The sequence below is a fragment of the Amblyraja radiata genome, chromosome 19 (genome assembly GCF_010909765.2).
Source record: "Amblyraja radiata isolate CabotCenter1 chromosome 19, sAmbRad1.1.pri, whole genome shotgun sequence".
Taxonomy (NCBI): Eukaryota; Metazoa; Chordata; class Chondrichthyes; order Rajiformes; family Rajidae; genus Amblyraja; species Amblyraja radiata.
In genome coordinates this window covers 23475448-23491705 of record NC_045974.1, presented here as the reverse complement: position 1 = coordinate 23491705, position 16258 = coordinate 23475448, and the positions used below count along the sequence as shown (strand labels likewise).

Sequence of the window (16258 nt, the reverse complement as noted above, 5' to 3'; positions counted from 1 at the left end):
CATCTTGCAGAGACTGACTGAGACACTCAATGGTTCCGGGTTTTATAGTCCCTCCGGAAGGGGCGTGGCCTTCTGGAGAGAGAAACTCAACATTTTTTAAATACTATTAACTCTTTTATTTTTCATCGATGGTAAAAATCCTCTTCTCCTGCGCAGCGGAGGTGGACTCTGAGTAAGATGGCCAAAAGTCACAGCCATAAGTGGCAGCGTTTTTTCTAAAATCAATATACAGAACAACAGGAAGCGGTCAAGATCAGACTTTTAGTAATATAGATAATGGTCCACTGAAATTATTTAAAATCCAATTTCTATTATTTCTAAAGTTTTGGTATCTCTCATGTTTTATTTACAAAATTTACAATTGAGGATGAATTCATAAGTCATTCCCTAGTCAGTTGAACAGTTCCCGATTGTGGTCAATTGGAGTTTAGGACAAAATCCCAAAGCTTGGTTTGGCAGGATAACGTGCAAAAAATATCTAAAATTGATGCAGCAAGAGTGTTGAACAGATATGAAGAGGGAAAACACCAAGTGGATTTTTGGGGAAAACTTTCCTCACAGACTCATAGAAAATATGTGACAGAGCAGTAAGCTATTTTACCCATCATGAAGATGCTTGTGTGGCAAAGAAAGTGTTACTTAGTTTAATCTTAGCTGCAAACACTAAACACATAGTCCTGTGGGACTATTCCTAGGACATAGCTCTTCAATGCACATTGAAGTTCTTGTGAACAAATTCTAATCTGACCACACTCTCATTTCACTCCTGCCTTCGGGGAGAAGGTACAGGCGCCTGAAAACTAACGTCCAGGTTCAGGAGCAGCTTCTTCCCTACAACGATCAGGCTATTAAGCACTTCAACCTCCAAATAAGCTCTGAATTGCATAGACTTGGGGGCATTGCTTTTGTCTTTGCACTATTATTTTTTATTTATTTGTTTAATATATAATTAACTTTTTGGGGGGATTGTGAAGATGGTGTTGGTGTTGGATTTTTTTGGTGTTTTATAGATTATTATGTTTACATATCTGTTGTGCTGCTGCAAGTAAGTATTTCATTGTTCCATTTTGGGGCATATGGCAATAAAACACTTAACTCTTGACGAAATGTTAATTGGTCCTTTACTTCCATAGTTAAAAATAATAGGAAAAAGAGTTTTAAGGATGGGCAGTGAATGATGAGTTTGGCCGTGATAGCTCAGTCTTCCAACCTACCTTGTTGTGGCCATTGCATTTTTTTTACATGCACTTCCGTGTAGCTGTAACATTAGCTGTGCACTCTTTTTATATTCTCTTTTGCTCTTCCTGATGTACTCGTGTATAATTTAATTTGCCTGGGTAGCACGCAAAACAAAGTTTTTCACTGTAACTGGTACAGGTGACAACAATAAACCAACATCCCCCGAATGAATAAAAGAAAGTCCTCAGATCGGTTCTGCCATTAAAATTTGATCGCTATTGAGATGTGTTAGCAGTGACACCACCTCAATTTGTTTTAAAAGCAAGCATTGTGAATCTCCTGTTAAGGGTTATTTATTCCTTGGTTTACCTAACTTTTTTTGATGCCCTCAATATCCTTACCCAGCCAAAACCTACCAATACAGTCTTGAAAGATCCAATTCGACCCCTTCAAGAATCGGGCAGTTTTCCACATTTCTAATACTGTATCCCCATTGATGGGTATAGTTGTCATTTTCTGCTTGTGCTCCAGATGTCCAGTTTTCTTTCTTATCTTGTGAGAAAGGCTAATGGCACCTTAACAACGTTCTGAAAGGATCCAGAATGTTCTACGGTCCAGAGGAGGAAACAAATGGATTAACAAGCAAGTAACTTTGGGAGAGGACTGCTCATCCGCCCAGTTTACCCTTCAGCAGAACTGCAAAATGCAGATGGCACCACTCAACCTCGGTTGGAGTGAAAGTCACTTAATGTAATGTAACTTTGCTGTAGTTTTCTTTCAGGAAATGCATACAATATTATTTAATTATTACACATTTGATTATTACCATTATAGGAATGTGTTAGAAAAGTCGCTAACTTCAATTTGTTTTTAAATACCTGCTCTACGAACCTTCTACCAAATATGTAAATCGCCACAGGTGAATTCGATGTAAAATGTTATCATCTTACAGATTTTGTCACTTTGCGTGGCATATAATACTTTACTCATCAATATACAACCATATAACAAATTACTAGACATGATTTTTTTTCCAATCCATGCTTGTAATGAGCCAGCTACCTACATGAAAATAAAACTTCAGATTTAAACAGCTTGAACAATGATACTGAGGCTCAGATGTTCTTTTGCTGGTCTTATTGGAATTGAAGACCTCTGACTAATTATTAATTTCTAATGTACTTGAATTTTCACCAATGCTACTGATAATAATTGGCCATCTTTTCAGTCAGTACTAGATTATTTTTCATCACCCCTCTTCCACATTAGAAGATACGAATCATTCTCAATCTACAAGTACTAGACCAGCAAGACTTGTGTTTTCTAATCTTCTCTTTTTGAATTGATCGGGAGAGCGTGTCTTTAAATCACGATTGCGGAGAGGAGCCTGAAGCACATCATGAGCTCAATGGGAATGGGTGGTTTAATTTCATTGCCGTCGAGACGTAGGTAACGGAGTTGAGGCTGATTTTCTCCGATGGGCCTCTGATAAATATTGCTGACAGGGAGAGGGCAGATTTGCGGTCCATTAATCTCTGTAAATAAATTTAAAAATATCCGTATTAATGGTCAGACAAAAATAAGGATGATAAATACATCTCAATGGTCTGCCTTGAGCAGGCAATATTGAATGGATGTTTTAGTTTAGTTTATTGTTGTCACGTGTACTGAGGTACAGTGAAAAGCTTTTTTGTTGTGTGCTACCCAGTCAGCAGAAAGACTATACAAGATTGCAATCAAGCCGTCCACAGTGTACAGATACAGGGCAAAGGGAATAATATTTAGTGCAAGATAAAGTCCGATTAAATATAGTCTGAGGGTTTCCAATGAGGTAGATAATGGGTCAGGACTGCTCTCTAGTTGTTGGTAGGATGGTTCAGTTGCCTGATAACAGCTGGGAAGTGAACTGTCTCTGAATCTGGAGGTGTGCGTTTTCACACTTCTGTACCTCTTGCCTGATGGGAGATGGGAGAAGGGGTGAGACTCGTTAAAGGGAGTGGTAAGTCAGATGGACCCGTTGTCTCCCTCCCTCCAATGTTCCTGCATCTCACAGTGTTACAACTGGGACTGTGCTAATTCATCATAGAGCACAGAGTCAAAACATTTCAACAAAATGAACTCATAGGACATTGCTGGAAGTACACAACTTAAATACATTACCTTTTACAACCTGTTGCTCCTTGAATTTACTGAAAATAAAATGTATTTTGTTAAGAGGTTTTCTTGGTTATCTGAGAATGGATGTGCTGGCTTTGAGAGGGTCAGGAAGAAGATTTATTAGAATGATTCTGGGGATGATTGGGTTAACATGTGACCCACTGGAGTTTAGAAGGTTGAGGGCAGACTTCATTGAAACTTACCAAATAGTGAAAGGCCTGGATAGAGTGGACATGGAGATGATTTTTTAACCAGAGGGACAGTCTCAGACCAGAGGGCACAGCCCCAGAATAAAAGTTAGAGATGAGGAGGAATTTCTTTAGCCCGAAGGTGGTGAATCTGTTGAATTCATTGCTACTGACGGCTGTGGAGGCCAATTCATTGGGTATTGTTAAAGTGGACGTTGACAGATTCTTGATTAGTAAGGGTGTCAAAGATTATGGGGAGAAAGCAAGAGAATGGGGTTGAGAGGGAAAGATAGATCAGCCATGATTTAATGGCGGGGCAGACTCGATGGGTCAAAATTCCTTATACAGAAGATCAAGTCAGAGGTTATGGGGAGAAGGCAGGAGAATGGGGTTCAGAGGAAAAGATAGATCGGCCATGATTGAATGGCGGAACAGACTTGATGGGCCGAGTGGCCTAATTCTGCTCCTTTGACATGAACTTATAGTCTGAAGCTGGGCCATTCATGATATTGTAACCTTGCGACTTGCGATCTGTTTTTAACAATGCATACTAGATTATTAGCAAAATCCTTGTAATTTCCTGTTTTGAATAGCCTGGATCACATTTAGAAGATTGACCTTTTTAATTTGTTGAGCAAAGAAGGTTGATTTGCCTACATTTTGACAGCATGTTTAGAAGTGGTGAGGAATAAGCTGGATAATGGAAGGACACAAAGTGCTGGAGTAACTCAGCGGGTCAGGTAGCATCCCTGGACAATATGGATAGGTAATGTTTTGGGTGGGGACCCTTCAGACTCTTGAGTCACCAAGTCATCACCTATCCATGTTCTCCAGGGATGCTCCCTAACCTGCTGAGTTAATCTAACACTTTATGTCTTTTATTAAAAATGAATGGAAAAGCAATGTGCCTTGTGTTCCTAATCTGCAATATTGGTGGGCAAAATTCTTATTCTCAGATTGTAAATTCATAATATGTTCTCTTTTGGAGACCGAAATGCGTGTGAACTTTCAGCACAAGTATTCACCACATATAGGAGAAAAGCTTGGCAGGAAATAGGTTGATACAGGTGAGGAGAGTATTTTTTTGAATTTTTAAATTGTGAAGCTAGAGGAAAGAATGTAGGTAGAATGGGAGGGGGAGGAGAGAATTCAATGTTTATACCGTTGGGTTGTAGGATACCCAATGATTAAGTAGTTTGTGTGTGGCCTCACTCTGGCAATGGAAAAGGTCAGTGTGGGAATGGGAAGCGGACTTAAAAAACACACTGGAATACTAGTTATTTGAAAAATAGGGAGGGCTGCAGTGGTAGAGTTGCTGCCTTACAGTGCCAGCGACACGAGTCCGATCCTGACTATGGGTGCTGTCTGTACGGAGTTTGCACGTTCTCCCTGTGACTGCATGAGTTTACTCCGGGTACTCCGGTTTCCTCCCACATACCAAAGGTTTGTACATTAACTGGCTTTAGTCAAATTGTTAATTGTCCCTAGTGTGTAGGATAGTGCTAGTATACGGGGTGATCCTTGGTCAGCACGGACTCGGTGGGCCGAAGGGCTTGTGACTACGCTGTATCTCTAAAGTCTAACGTGGGTGTAAATTCTCATACAGGCTTCTTAATAACCTCTTACTTACTTTTGATTTGGTTGTGGTCCAGATGTAAATGCTGTAGTCTGAAATGAATGAGAGGAACTGAAGTGAGTTGGTTGTAGGACAACTGCAAGTCCAATATGGAGGACACGTTAAAAATAGTGTCAGGAAGTCCGGTGCTTGAAATCTCATTGTGATTTAGCCTGACAAAGGATAATTTCGGTAGGCTGCTGAAGTAGTTCGTGGGTATCTCTTTGATGGAGTTTTTGTCCAAATAGAGCTGTAGGGTTGACACAGGAATCTGCTCGGGCATTGCCTTGAGACCATTCTGGGCCAGATTGAGCTGCAGTAACGTCTTCAGTCCTTTAAATGTGTTGGGCTGAATGACAAAGTCTTTCAACATGTTGCCTTGCAGGTCGAGCAATGTCAGCTTGGCTAGGTTTGAGAAAGTTCCCTCAGGTATGCTGGAAATCTTGTTCCTCGCCAACCGAAGTTGCTCCAGGCTGGTTGGCAGAGGTGATGGCACTTTCTCCAGGCTATTGTCGTCAAGAAACAGGTAGAGCAGGTTTTCCATTTTCTTAAAGAGGCCTTTTGAAATGTTGCTGTTTGTGATCTTATTTTTGTTTAAGTTCACCCACTTCAATTGAGTTCCGTTTTTGAAGGACTTCTCTGAGATGCCATCAATGAGATTGTTTTGCAGGTAGGCATACAGGATTCTTGATGGTACCAAGGGCATGACACTGAGATGCCTGCTGTCGCAGTGGAGGGCATTCGAAGATCTGCCAGGGCATTGGCATTCTTTAGGACATCCATAAAAGTATTCCAACCGCGTTAAATACTCTTGGTCTTGACACCATATGCCGCTGTTCATGAATAAAACAACTAGAATGGGCTGGACAAGCTTCATGTTTTCTCCTAGTCTGGAAGAAAAGAAAATGGGGAGAAATCAATCAAAGAGCAAAATTAAAAATGGTTAGAAGTCTGGAAATTTGAAGCAAGGAGGCACAGTGGTGATGGGGCAGCATAGTGGCACAGCAGTAGGGTTGCTGCCTCACAGCGCCAGAGGACCTAGTTCGATTCTGACTACGGGTGCTGTCTGTACAGAGTTTGTACATTCTCCCTGTGACCGCGTGGGTTTTCTCTGGGTGCTCCGGTTTCCTTTCACATTCCAAAGACGTGCAGGTTTGTAGGTTAACGGGCTTCTATAAATTGTCCCTAATGTGCAGCGAGTGGATGGGAAAGTGGGATAACAGATCTAATTTAAATAAGTGTGCGATGATCGGTGGGGACTCAGTGGGCCGAAGGGCCTGTTTCCATGCTGTAAATTTAAACTAAACTAAAAGTGTAGTTAGTGAAAATCTGAAACAAACATTAAGAATTACTGAACATCATCCCTCCTTGATGTGGGTTTTCTTAGAACACAAATTGCTGGAGAAACTTAGCGGGTCAGGCAGCATCCCTGGAGAACGTGGATAGGTGACGTTTCAGGTTGGGACCCTTCTTCATGCTGCCTCAAAACATCACCTATCCATGGTCTCCAGAAATGCTGTCTAACCCGCTGAGTTACTCCAGCACTTTGCGTCTTTTTTTGTAAACAGGCATCTGCAGTTCCTTGTTTCTTCGTTTTCTTAGGGTTGTGTTATGTGCTGTTTAGCTTTCCTCTGACATTTGTTCAGATTCAGATTAGATTTTTTTTTAAATTTTAGTGATACAGTGTGGAAACAGGCCCTTCGACCCACCGAGTCCATGCCAACCAGCAATCACCCCGTATACTAGTTCCATCCTGCACACTAGGGACAATGTACAGAAGCCAATTAACCTACAAACCTGTACGTCCTTGAAGCGTGGGAGGAAACGGGAGCACCCGGAGAAAACCCACGAGGTCACGGGTAGAACGTACAAACTCCGTACAGACAGCACCCGTAGTTAGGATGGAACCCGGGTCTCTGGCGCTGTGGGGCAGCAACTCTACCACAGCGCCTCGTATTATAAAAGAAACTCATGGTATACCAAATTGATAGATATAACTATAAATGCCCTGTCTTAATCACTGTAAGTCTACATTAATTATTGGATACTGTACAACTTATTTATCTTCGGTGGTAAAATAAAGTAAGCAGTGTAAGTCTCTTTTGTGAATTTTGGCTTTATTCCAGGTTCCTGTTTCAATCAACTGCATCTCATCAATGGCTTTTTGAAAAACTGTATGTAATTAGCAAACCATGGACCCCTAACTGCTGTGGAAAACATTAAGGATATAAGCCTAGATTTATGTGGCACTTTTCATGATATCTAGGATGGTCTAATGTGCTTTACAGCTGGTGAAGTTTAGACTTTAGAGGTACAGCTCGGAAACAGGCACTGTTTCAGTGGGCGGCGCGACTCTCGTCAGCAGCGGCCTCTGCAGTCCGTCTGTGTTTTATTATTTTTTGTCTCGTTTTTATGTAGTTTTTGTTATTTTTTTTGTTGGGGTATGTGTGTGGGGGGGTGGGGGTGGTGTGGGGGGGAGGGGGTAACTTTAAAATCTTTCCCCTGCACGGGAGACCCGACCTTTTCTTTGTCGGGTCTCTGTTGTCGTTGGGGCTGCAACGTGGAGCGGCCTCCAACAGGAACGACCTGGGGTTGCAGCTGCGGAGCTGCCGACTACTCACCGTCACGGGGCTGGCCGAGTCCGGAGCGGGTGGAGCTGTGGTTGAGCACTGCTGCCACCCGACCCCCGGATATTCGGAGGCTGCAACTGCGGGTTTGGTGGACGGCGGCACCGGGAGCCCGCGGGTCCCTGCTGGGTGACCGCTTTTCGGGGCTTCCGCAACGGCGACTTCTCCCGCCCGAGTTGCGGGGTTGAAGATTACCTGAGCGGGGCCTTACACCATCGCCCCGCGCGGCTTGGAATGGCCACGGGACTCTGCGAGTGCACGCCGGGGGCTCTAACACCAAGACCCGGTGCGCAACCTTGCATCACCCGGCATGGCTTTAATGGCCGCGGGACAATCGCCATCGCCAGCCGGGGGCTTTGACTTTGACTCTGACTCTGACATCGGGGGGGAGAGTGCAGTGGAGAGATAAGTTTATTTTGCCTTCCATCACAACGATGTGATGGATGTTTGTGTAAACTGTGTTGTGTCTCGGGTCTTTTTGTTTTGTAATGTATGGCTGCAGAAACGACATTTCGTTTGGACCTCAAGGGGTCCATGTCCGCCACTGGCTACGTTAACCTGGTGTCAGGAGAAGTCAAGCTGCGCTCAATGGCATCAAACCCACTGTTGCCGACTGTCTCAGAAAAATTTTCAACATGTCGAAAATTCAGCGGCGACCAGAAAGACGCTACAACTCTTTGGGTGACTGAGGAGACTTCTCACGACCATACAGACGATACCCCGGCGACCATGTAGCAACAACCTAGTCGCCTGTAGTCGCCTACAAAATAGCCTAAGTGGGACAGGCCCTTAAGGCAGCAACTCCACCAGTTGTTCTGGGATAGCTCTGGAGAAGGAGAAGTTACAGAGGTCTGGGCTCAGTAGAAATTGGAAGCAAAGAGAGGTTAGAAAACTGGAGGGGTATAGATGGATTTATAATGCGCTAAAGAAATGGGACATTTTTAAGCAAAAAGGACCGTTGCACAGACAGTTGTCTCAGAAACCTTTAAACTAAAGCAAAACCTGACTGAATGGTAACACACTGATGGAAACATTTAGATGAATCACAGGAAGTAGTCTGGTTGAAATATAAAGGCTCCACTGCAAACCTGACAGCCTGGAAATGAATGCATCTGGTGAGGATTTCAGTCAGTGGGTTGTAACATGCTGAACAAATTATCGTTCAATAACGATTGAATGAACACAGGTGGAGAAGGTTTGTGTCCCACTCCAGGGAGTTGAACACAGAAACCTAGGCTGCCACTGCAGCAAGGAACTGGAGAAACAATGCTTAGATGTAAGGCTACACTGCGACCCCATCTCCCCTCTCAAACAAACAGAAAGAGCCTCTGGTTGAATTTCCAAAGAGCAGGATATGAATTCTCCCTGGTCTCCTACATTTATTTATAACCAAATTAACATCACCAAAGCAGATGTCCACCACAGTGTAGAATTCGCTGACGAAGGCTCTCGACCTGAAACACCACCTATCCATGTTCTCCAGAGATGCTGCCTGACCCGGCTGAGTTACTCCAGGTCTTTGTGTATTGGCCAGCATTTGCAGTTCTTTGTTTCTACTGTTTATACAAATGCTGCCATGCTTCCTGTGCTGCAGCAGTGAAGACAATAAACGTTCTTCATTTGCTGTAAAGTGCATTGGGATGCACTGAGGTCGTGAAACATTTTCTGCAAATGCTATTTCTTTCTTTGAATCTTGTGAAAGGGACGAAAATTCAAGCCCACGTAAATAAAGAAACATAATGGAAAAAAGTATCGTAAACTCAACGTTCCATTCTTCATTCAGAGGATAATCCGTATCTGTTTAGTTTAGTTTATTGTCATGTGTACTGAGGTATAGTAAAAAGCTTTTTGTTGAATGCTATCCAGTCAGCGGAAAGACTATACACGATAATATCAAGCCATCCACAGTGTACAGATATAGGATGCAGGATAAATTGTATAACATGTAGCGCAAGATAAAGTGCCAGAGGAAGCTACAGAGGCAGATACAATTATGACCTTTGAAAGACATTTGGACAGATACATGGATAGGAAGGGTTTAGAGGGCTACGAGCCAAATGCAGGTACATGGGGCTAGCCCAATATGCCAACTTGGCCAGCATGGATAAGGTGGGCCAAAGGGCCTGTTTCCGTGCTGTACAGCTCTGTTAGTAGAATAGACTGGAAATGGGAATTAACATAAATGCAAAAATAAGTGGTTGTATTATAGGACTATTATCCTGAAACCCTGGCATCTCTGGGAAAACATGAATAGGTGATTTTCGTGTCAGGACCCTTATTCAGATTCTCCATGCATCCACGGATTTGAATCCCACCTTGGCAACTCAAAATTTGCATTTAACACAAAAAAGATATGGAGGTTAAAACATGCTTAGTACCAATAATAACAACAATGAAAATGCTAGGTTGTTGTAAAATCCTGAATAACCTGAGATATCTGATCTCTGCTTTCAAAAATCCTGAATAGGTTCACCACTGATCTCTTGGGAAGAAAATCTACTGTCTCTAACCAGTTGAGTCTATATGTATCTTCAGGCCCAGCAGTGTGATTGCTTCTTAACTATCCTCTCGCAATTACGCTCCACAATAAACACAGTGACGTTCTCGTTCTTTAAATGAATAAATAAGCACCGCAAAATTGATTCAGCAGAACGTCAGGTCTGGATGAGTCACAAATGCTAGGCTGCTTACTTAAGAAGAACAAGGAACTTCTTGCCACCATTTTATATTGTACTACAGTACCTAACTTGCTTTTAAGAACGAGACTCTAAACTAAATCCCTGTTCAAGTTATCCCAGCATAAAACAAGAACAAGACCTCAACAAGAAGCATTGGTCATTGGAAGAGTGAGATGGGTGTAGAAATCATGTTGTAAAAGAGGGCCAGGTTTACCTTGAGGTCCTAGGGGGATCTCCTCATCTATAGTGTAGCCTGCAAAAAGAACGTTTAAAAAAACCTTGCATTGACACAATCCTTGTAACATCCAAATAAGTTTTCAGGATAAATCCTGAAGGAGGAGAGAAAGAGAGAGAGGGTTGGAAAGAAGATTGTGGGGTTTAAGGCCTTGGAAGTTGAAGGGTTGGTTGCTTATGGAATGATTACGTTGATAACACTTCAGAGGTCAGAGTTAGAAGGGATTGTAGAGTCGGTGGAAATTACAGAGAAAGCGTGGAAGAGTTCATGGAGAGATTTGAAATCAAAGTTGAGAATTTTTATGTCAAAACTTTGCTTCACGGGAATCAGGCACAGGATGATGGACAAACTGGCTGCGTGGTGGTTACATGCTCTCCCTGTGACCGCGTGGGTTTTCTCCGGGTGCTCTGGTTTCCTCCCCCATTCCAAAACTGTGTGGGTATGTAAGTTAATTGGGTTCTGTAAATTATGCCAAGTGTGTAGGAAATAAATAATATAAGGGTAATCTCTGGTCAGTGTGGACTTGGTGGGCTGAAGTGCCTGTTTCCACACTATTGTCTAAAACTATCAAACTGAAACAAATTACAATGTAGCTAGCAGGGATTTGGAAAAGAGAGAAGGTGGAAGTTTGGCCAGGAGAATAGTTTGTATTTAACAGTAATAACAACATAAATAAGATGGACGCCAAATGCTGGAGTAACTCAATGGGTCAGTCAGCATCTCTGGAGAAAAGGAATAGGTGACATTTTGGGTCAAAACCCTTCTTCAGACTGGTATAAATGCCTGATTATGTTTATATTTACCTAATCATCTTGAAACATTACATCATCTGGTTTAAATTGTCCGCAGAGTTGAGTTCCTTCAAAGCCAACTCAATCTCAAAGGGAAATAGAGTAATTTGCAGTCATTGTTTCTGACTTGATGGTTCAAGAAGTTATTACTCCTGATGAATACTTTCTCAATTACCATTGATCTACCAACGCACAACTGGTTTCCTGAGGGATCCAATGTCAACTGCATGTTACAACTGAATACATACAGCTGGTGGAAGCCAAACTCTCCAAGTGGTATTTAACTTTACATGTCATGATCATTTGCTGCTGAAACCCCCTCCATGTCGTAATTTCATTGAGAGCTGATGATTCCAATGACCACCCCAGACAATCTGTCTTGTTCCACTCTGTGAATGGTTGAGTTTGTCCACATTTCTGATGCCCATGTACCAAGATCCATTCACCTGTGCTTCCTGACATGCCCTTGTTTTTTAAATCCACCTGCACTCCCGACTCCCCATTTCTGAAATTTCATCCTGGACTATAACGTTTTGACATGTCTACACTCTGACTAATTATGACATCTTGATAATCAAGGACAAGTCTCACCACGGTCACTCCCACTTCTCCCCTCTCCCATCAGGCAAGAAGTACAGAAGTGTGAAAATGCACACCTCCTTTCTTCCCAGCAGTTATCGGGCAACTGAACCGTCCTCTCACCAGCTAGAGAGCATCCATGACCTACCATCCACCTCATTGGAGACCTTTGAACTATCTTTAATTGAACAATACTGGATGCTGAAGGAACCAGATGCTGCTTTACATCGAAGATAGACACAAAATGCAGGAGTAACTCAACAGGTCAGGCAGCACCTCTGGAGAAAATAAATAGGTGATGTTAAGATCTGAAGAAAGTTGTTGACCCAGAAAGTCACCTATTCCCTTTCCCCAGAGATGCTGCCTGACCTCCTGAGTTACTCCAGCTTGTTATGTCTATTAGTGGACTTTATTTTGTACTAAACGTTTTACCCATTATCCTGTATCTGTACACTGTGGACAACTTAATTGTAATCATGTATTGTCTATCTGCTGACTAGATAGCATGCAGCAAAAGCTTTTCACTGTACCTCAGTACACGTGACAATAAACTATACTCAAACTCCTCTCACAAACATGAGTACACGTGACAATAATAAACAAATCTAAACTATACTCCTTGAAGTTAATTCAAAGACTATGCTTTGACAAGTTCAAAGTCTTTGACAAAGACAAAGTTCCTGAGTTCCTCTCCTAAACATCCAATCCTCTTTCTCATCTGTTGAGATGTTCCATAAGCCTAATTTTCTTTGATCAAATGTTAGTTACCTACTGTAACGTCCTTATATCTCTGAATGTGGATCAGTGTCATTTTTGAGTTGGTTCTAATTTTTTTTTACAATGTTACAAGATAGAACTTACTATTAATTACCAAATAAAATGTTTAAATCATTATTCCAGCTTAGTTTAGTTTGGTGATACAGCTGAGAGACAGGCCCTTCAGCCCAACTAGCCGACACCGACCATCGCACATCTTTGGGATGTGGGAGGAGACCGGAGCACCCAGAGGAAACCCACACGGCCACAGGGAGAACGAGCAAACTTCGCACTGATAATGCTGGAGGCTACGTATTCCTGGGTGATGTTCAGCAGCTGTAATTAATACAAGATGTACTGTAACCATTGGTCTAATCAGTACACCACAAAGGAGAAAAGTAGTTATTTCCATATAAACAAATGAGGTTTGTCAGATTTATGATGCATCATGAATACTAATAAATAGTACTAACGTTTCTTGATCTGGACCTTATGGGTTTATTTTGTGATTAACAAGCTAGAATCTAAAGACAAAAAAAACCTGAAACATTTGCAGCCTTATTTTAAATGTAACGGGGGGGGGGGGGGATGTAGGTATGTCTGTAGAATAGGTCTAGATGCTGCACCATGCTTGCACCGTTCACTGGATGAAACAAAGTGAAGCATTAACATACATCCATGGGAACGTACAATGAGTGGCTGAGGTGCTGGAGGATTACACAGTGATGGCAGCCAACTTGCTGGCTTCCTCAGCTTGGGACTCGTCAGCCAGTAGCAATGTAGAAGGCAGGGGACCTAAGCTGTTGCTTCTCAGACAACACTTGCTTCTTCTTCTTCGAGTTGCATCGAGCCACTTACAAACTTAGCATTCCAGAAACTAATTTGTAGAAAAGTGTCTGCCACGCTTCAAACACACTTGATTGGCATGGAGCATTTAAGGATGTTCCCAGGTTATGCAATGCTCTTTGTAAATGTAATGCTTGTCTTTCAACTTCAATTCAAGTGCACTGAGTATTAATGAAGTAAGTAGATTGCATAAAGGATGGATTAACAGATACCAGACAGGTATATCTATGGGTTTTGTATTTTAAATGTGTAAATACTTCATATAATTTTCAGAGCAAATTGGACATAATTATTAAAAAGAACACTGCAGCAAACCGATAGAAATATTTCATGTTTGTCTCTGGGTATTCCTAGATATGCAGACTAGCTGGAGTAAGAATCAGTACACATATTAAAAACAACTTGGTCAAGTTGTTTTTTTAAGAGAGTGTGTGGAAAAAAATCACTGCAGAGGATTTATCACTGAGGCTTGTAGAGTTTTTTAAGTGTAAATACATAATTGTTTTTCTAGAATTTTCTACAAATTTGTTTCTTGAATGCTGAGGTTTTGAGTTTATATTGATATATTTTGACATCATCTTGCTTTTAAAATCTATTTTCAACTAGAAGCAAAGATTATTCATTATCCCTTTATGGTCCAGCATTGGAACAAAATCATGGGAGGAAAATTGGATGATAAAATATAGTCATTAAAAAAAATACAAACTATAAAGCAAATGGACATTAGAAAATCTGTTACTGTTTTATTACTTTCATTAACATTACACAAACTCAGTTTTGTGTATGTACAGTTATCATTACATTATCTTATGGTAGTTTAAAAAATATATCATTCACAAAGATAGACTGGGACATTTTCTAACTTATCACCAGACACTGTAGTGTAGGTGCCAGAGAATGCCAAGATAACTCATAGATAACCTGAGATATCTGATCTCTGCTTTCAAAAATTGTAAAAGAGTTTTTACCTTGATTTCCAGGAATTCAGCTCTGATAATGGTTTTACTTTGTACGAGGTGTTCAGCTAAAGGGAACGCTGGAATATCTCAGATACCTTTCCTCCAATCTTGTGTTCCTGAAACTAAGCAGTAGCTTGCAGCTCTCCGGGATCTATCCTTTAGGATCTTGTTCTTACATCTACAGTAGAACAGGAGGCACAGCTTCCACTGTTCAACAGCCTCTCTTACACCATTGTTAGGCTGTATCAGATTGGCTGAGTCTGCATGCTGGTTTTATTAAGGCAGCCGAATATATATACACAGATAAAGTTTTTTTTAACCCTAAAATGGCAGCCAACCACACGTGAAACTGATGGAGTGGGGCAGGGAATTTGTGGCTCGGTAGTTTTTAATATTCTTCCAGAAATCTCAGACTCTTGCTCGTGATGCATGTAATCTACATTCAGAGCTATAGAATAAATAATCTAACTTAATGTGACATGAGTTGAAAAGGATGTAACTTTAAAATGGAACCATTCGGAATGGTGTTCGGAAATATTCCAGATCACCTAATTCAATTCAGTGAAATATTATTTAATATTTCAGTCACGCTGCTGAACAACAGGGTAAGGAGTCGCAGCTGTTTCTGGGTTGCTTTCTCCTGGGATCGGGATATGAACCAGATGCAAGAATATTTGTCTTAAGCTTATGGCATAACTGATTCATTTGAGCACAGTGTTCGCATCAATAACCTGACTTGCATTGGTAATGATTACATTTTAAACGCAGATGGTAATGATCCATGCACATCTAGAAAGCTAACTACTGCCTGGAGGGTAGGAAGTTCATTCAACGCCAAGTCCCCCTCCACCCCTGCCACTTCCATCGCCAGGGAAGGCGAAGAGATCCAACCAGTTTCAGAAGAAAGGCCACATTCCTTAGGTCCTGATCCCAGGTCCAAATGAGGCTCACAACTCAGGAACAAATTGGCTATTTCTACTATGCATCTACTGCAAATTTACAGACTCCCTCAGTTATCTGGACTACACTGTTATCAGGCAACTGAACCATCCTACCGACAACTGCAGAGCAGTCCTGTACTACTATCTACCCCATTGGAGACACTTGGATTATCTTTTATTGGACTTTATCTTGCAGTAAACATTATTCATGTTATTCCCTTTATCATGTATCTGTACACTGTGGATGGCACGATTGTAATCATGTATAGTCTTTCCGCTGACTGGTCAACATGCAACAAAAGCTTTTCACTGTACCTCGGTACATGTGACAATAAACTAAACTAAAATAAACTTCCTCCCATCCCATTTCTCCCAAAGACACTATTCCCTATTCCATCGCATCTGCTCCCAAGATGAGACTTTCCATTCTAGGACATCCAAGATGTCCTCTCTCTTTATTAAATGCGGTTCCCCCCCTTTCTGTCATAGATGGATCCCTCACCCGTGCCTCCTCTGTGTCCCGTAGTTCTGCTCTTCCTAACCCCTTCTCCCCCCAGACGGAACAAGGATAGAGTTCCCCTGGTCCTCACCTTTCACCCCACCAGCCTCCGCACCCACCACACCACACTCCGACATTTCCTTCACCTCCAATGTAATCCTACCATGATTCGCATCTTCCCGTCTCCAACCCTTTCTAGCTTAGGAGT

The 16258-nt window shown here is 41.8% G+C and overlaps 1 protein-coding gene across 4 annotated transcripts; it reads right to left on the bottom strand.

Annotated features, from left to right (window-relative positions):
- Positions 1-1964: 1964 nt before the first annotated feature.
- kera (keratocan) lies at positions 1965-14886 on the bottom strand. Of its 4 annotated transcripts, none has more exons than XM_033038033.1 (5): positions 14620-14886; positions 10659-10773; positions 10267-10269; positions 5155-6029; positions 1965-2714 (listed from the first exon to the last, which is right to left on the bottom strand). In XM_033038033.1, the coding sequence occupies exons 4-5, from the start codon at positions 6014-6016 to the stop codon at positions 2542-2544; spliced, it is 1035 nt and encodes a 344-aa protein (XP_032893924.1). In that variant the 5' UTR covers positions 6017-6029; positions 10267-10269; positions 10659-10773; positions 14620-14886; the 3' UTR covers positions 1965-2541. The 4 variants fall into 4 exon arrangements, with proteins under 4 accessions (XP_032893924.1, XP_032893925.1, XP_032893922.1 ...); XM_033038034.1 differs by having other exon boundaries at positions 10659-10697; XM_033038031.1 differs by lacking the exon at positions 10659-10773.
- Between the last annotated feature and the right edge of the window lie 1372 nt (positions 14887-16258).

What these genes read in the sequence shown, in the direction of transcription:
- kera (XM_033038033.1), bottom strand. Translation starts at nt 6,016, where the DNA reads ATGAAGCTTGTCCAGCCCATTCTAGTTGTTTTATTCATGAACAGCGGC. An exon ending in GGACCACAACCAAATCAAAA is followed by an intron (nt 2,715 to 5,154) that starts GTAAGTAAGAGG and finishes ATTTATTTACAG; the next exon opens with AGATTAATGGACCGCAAATC.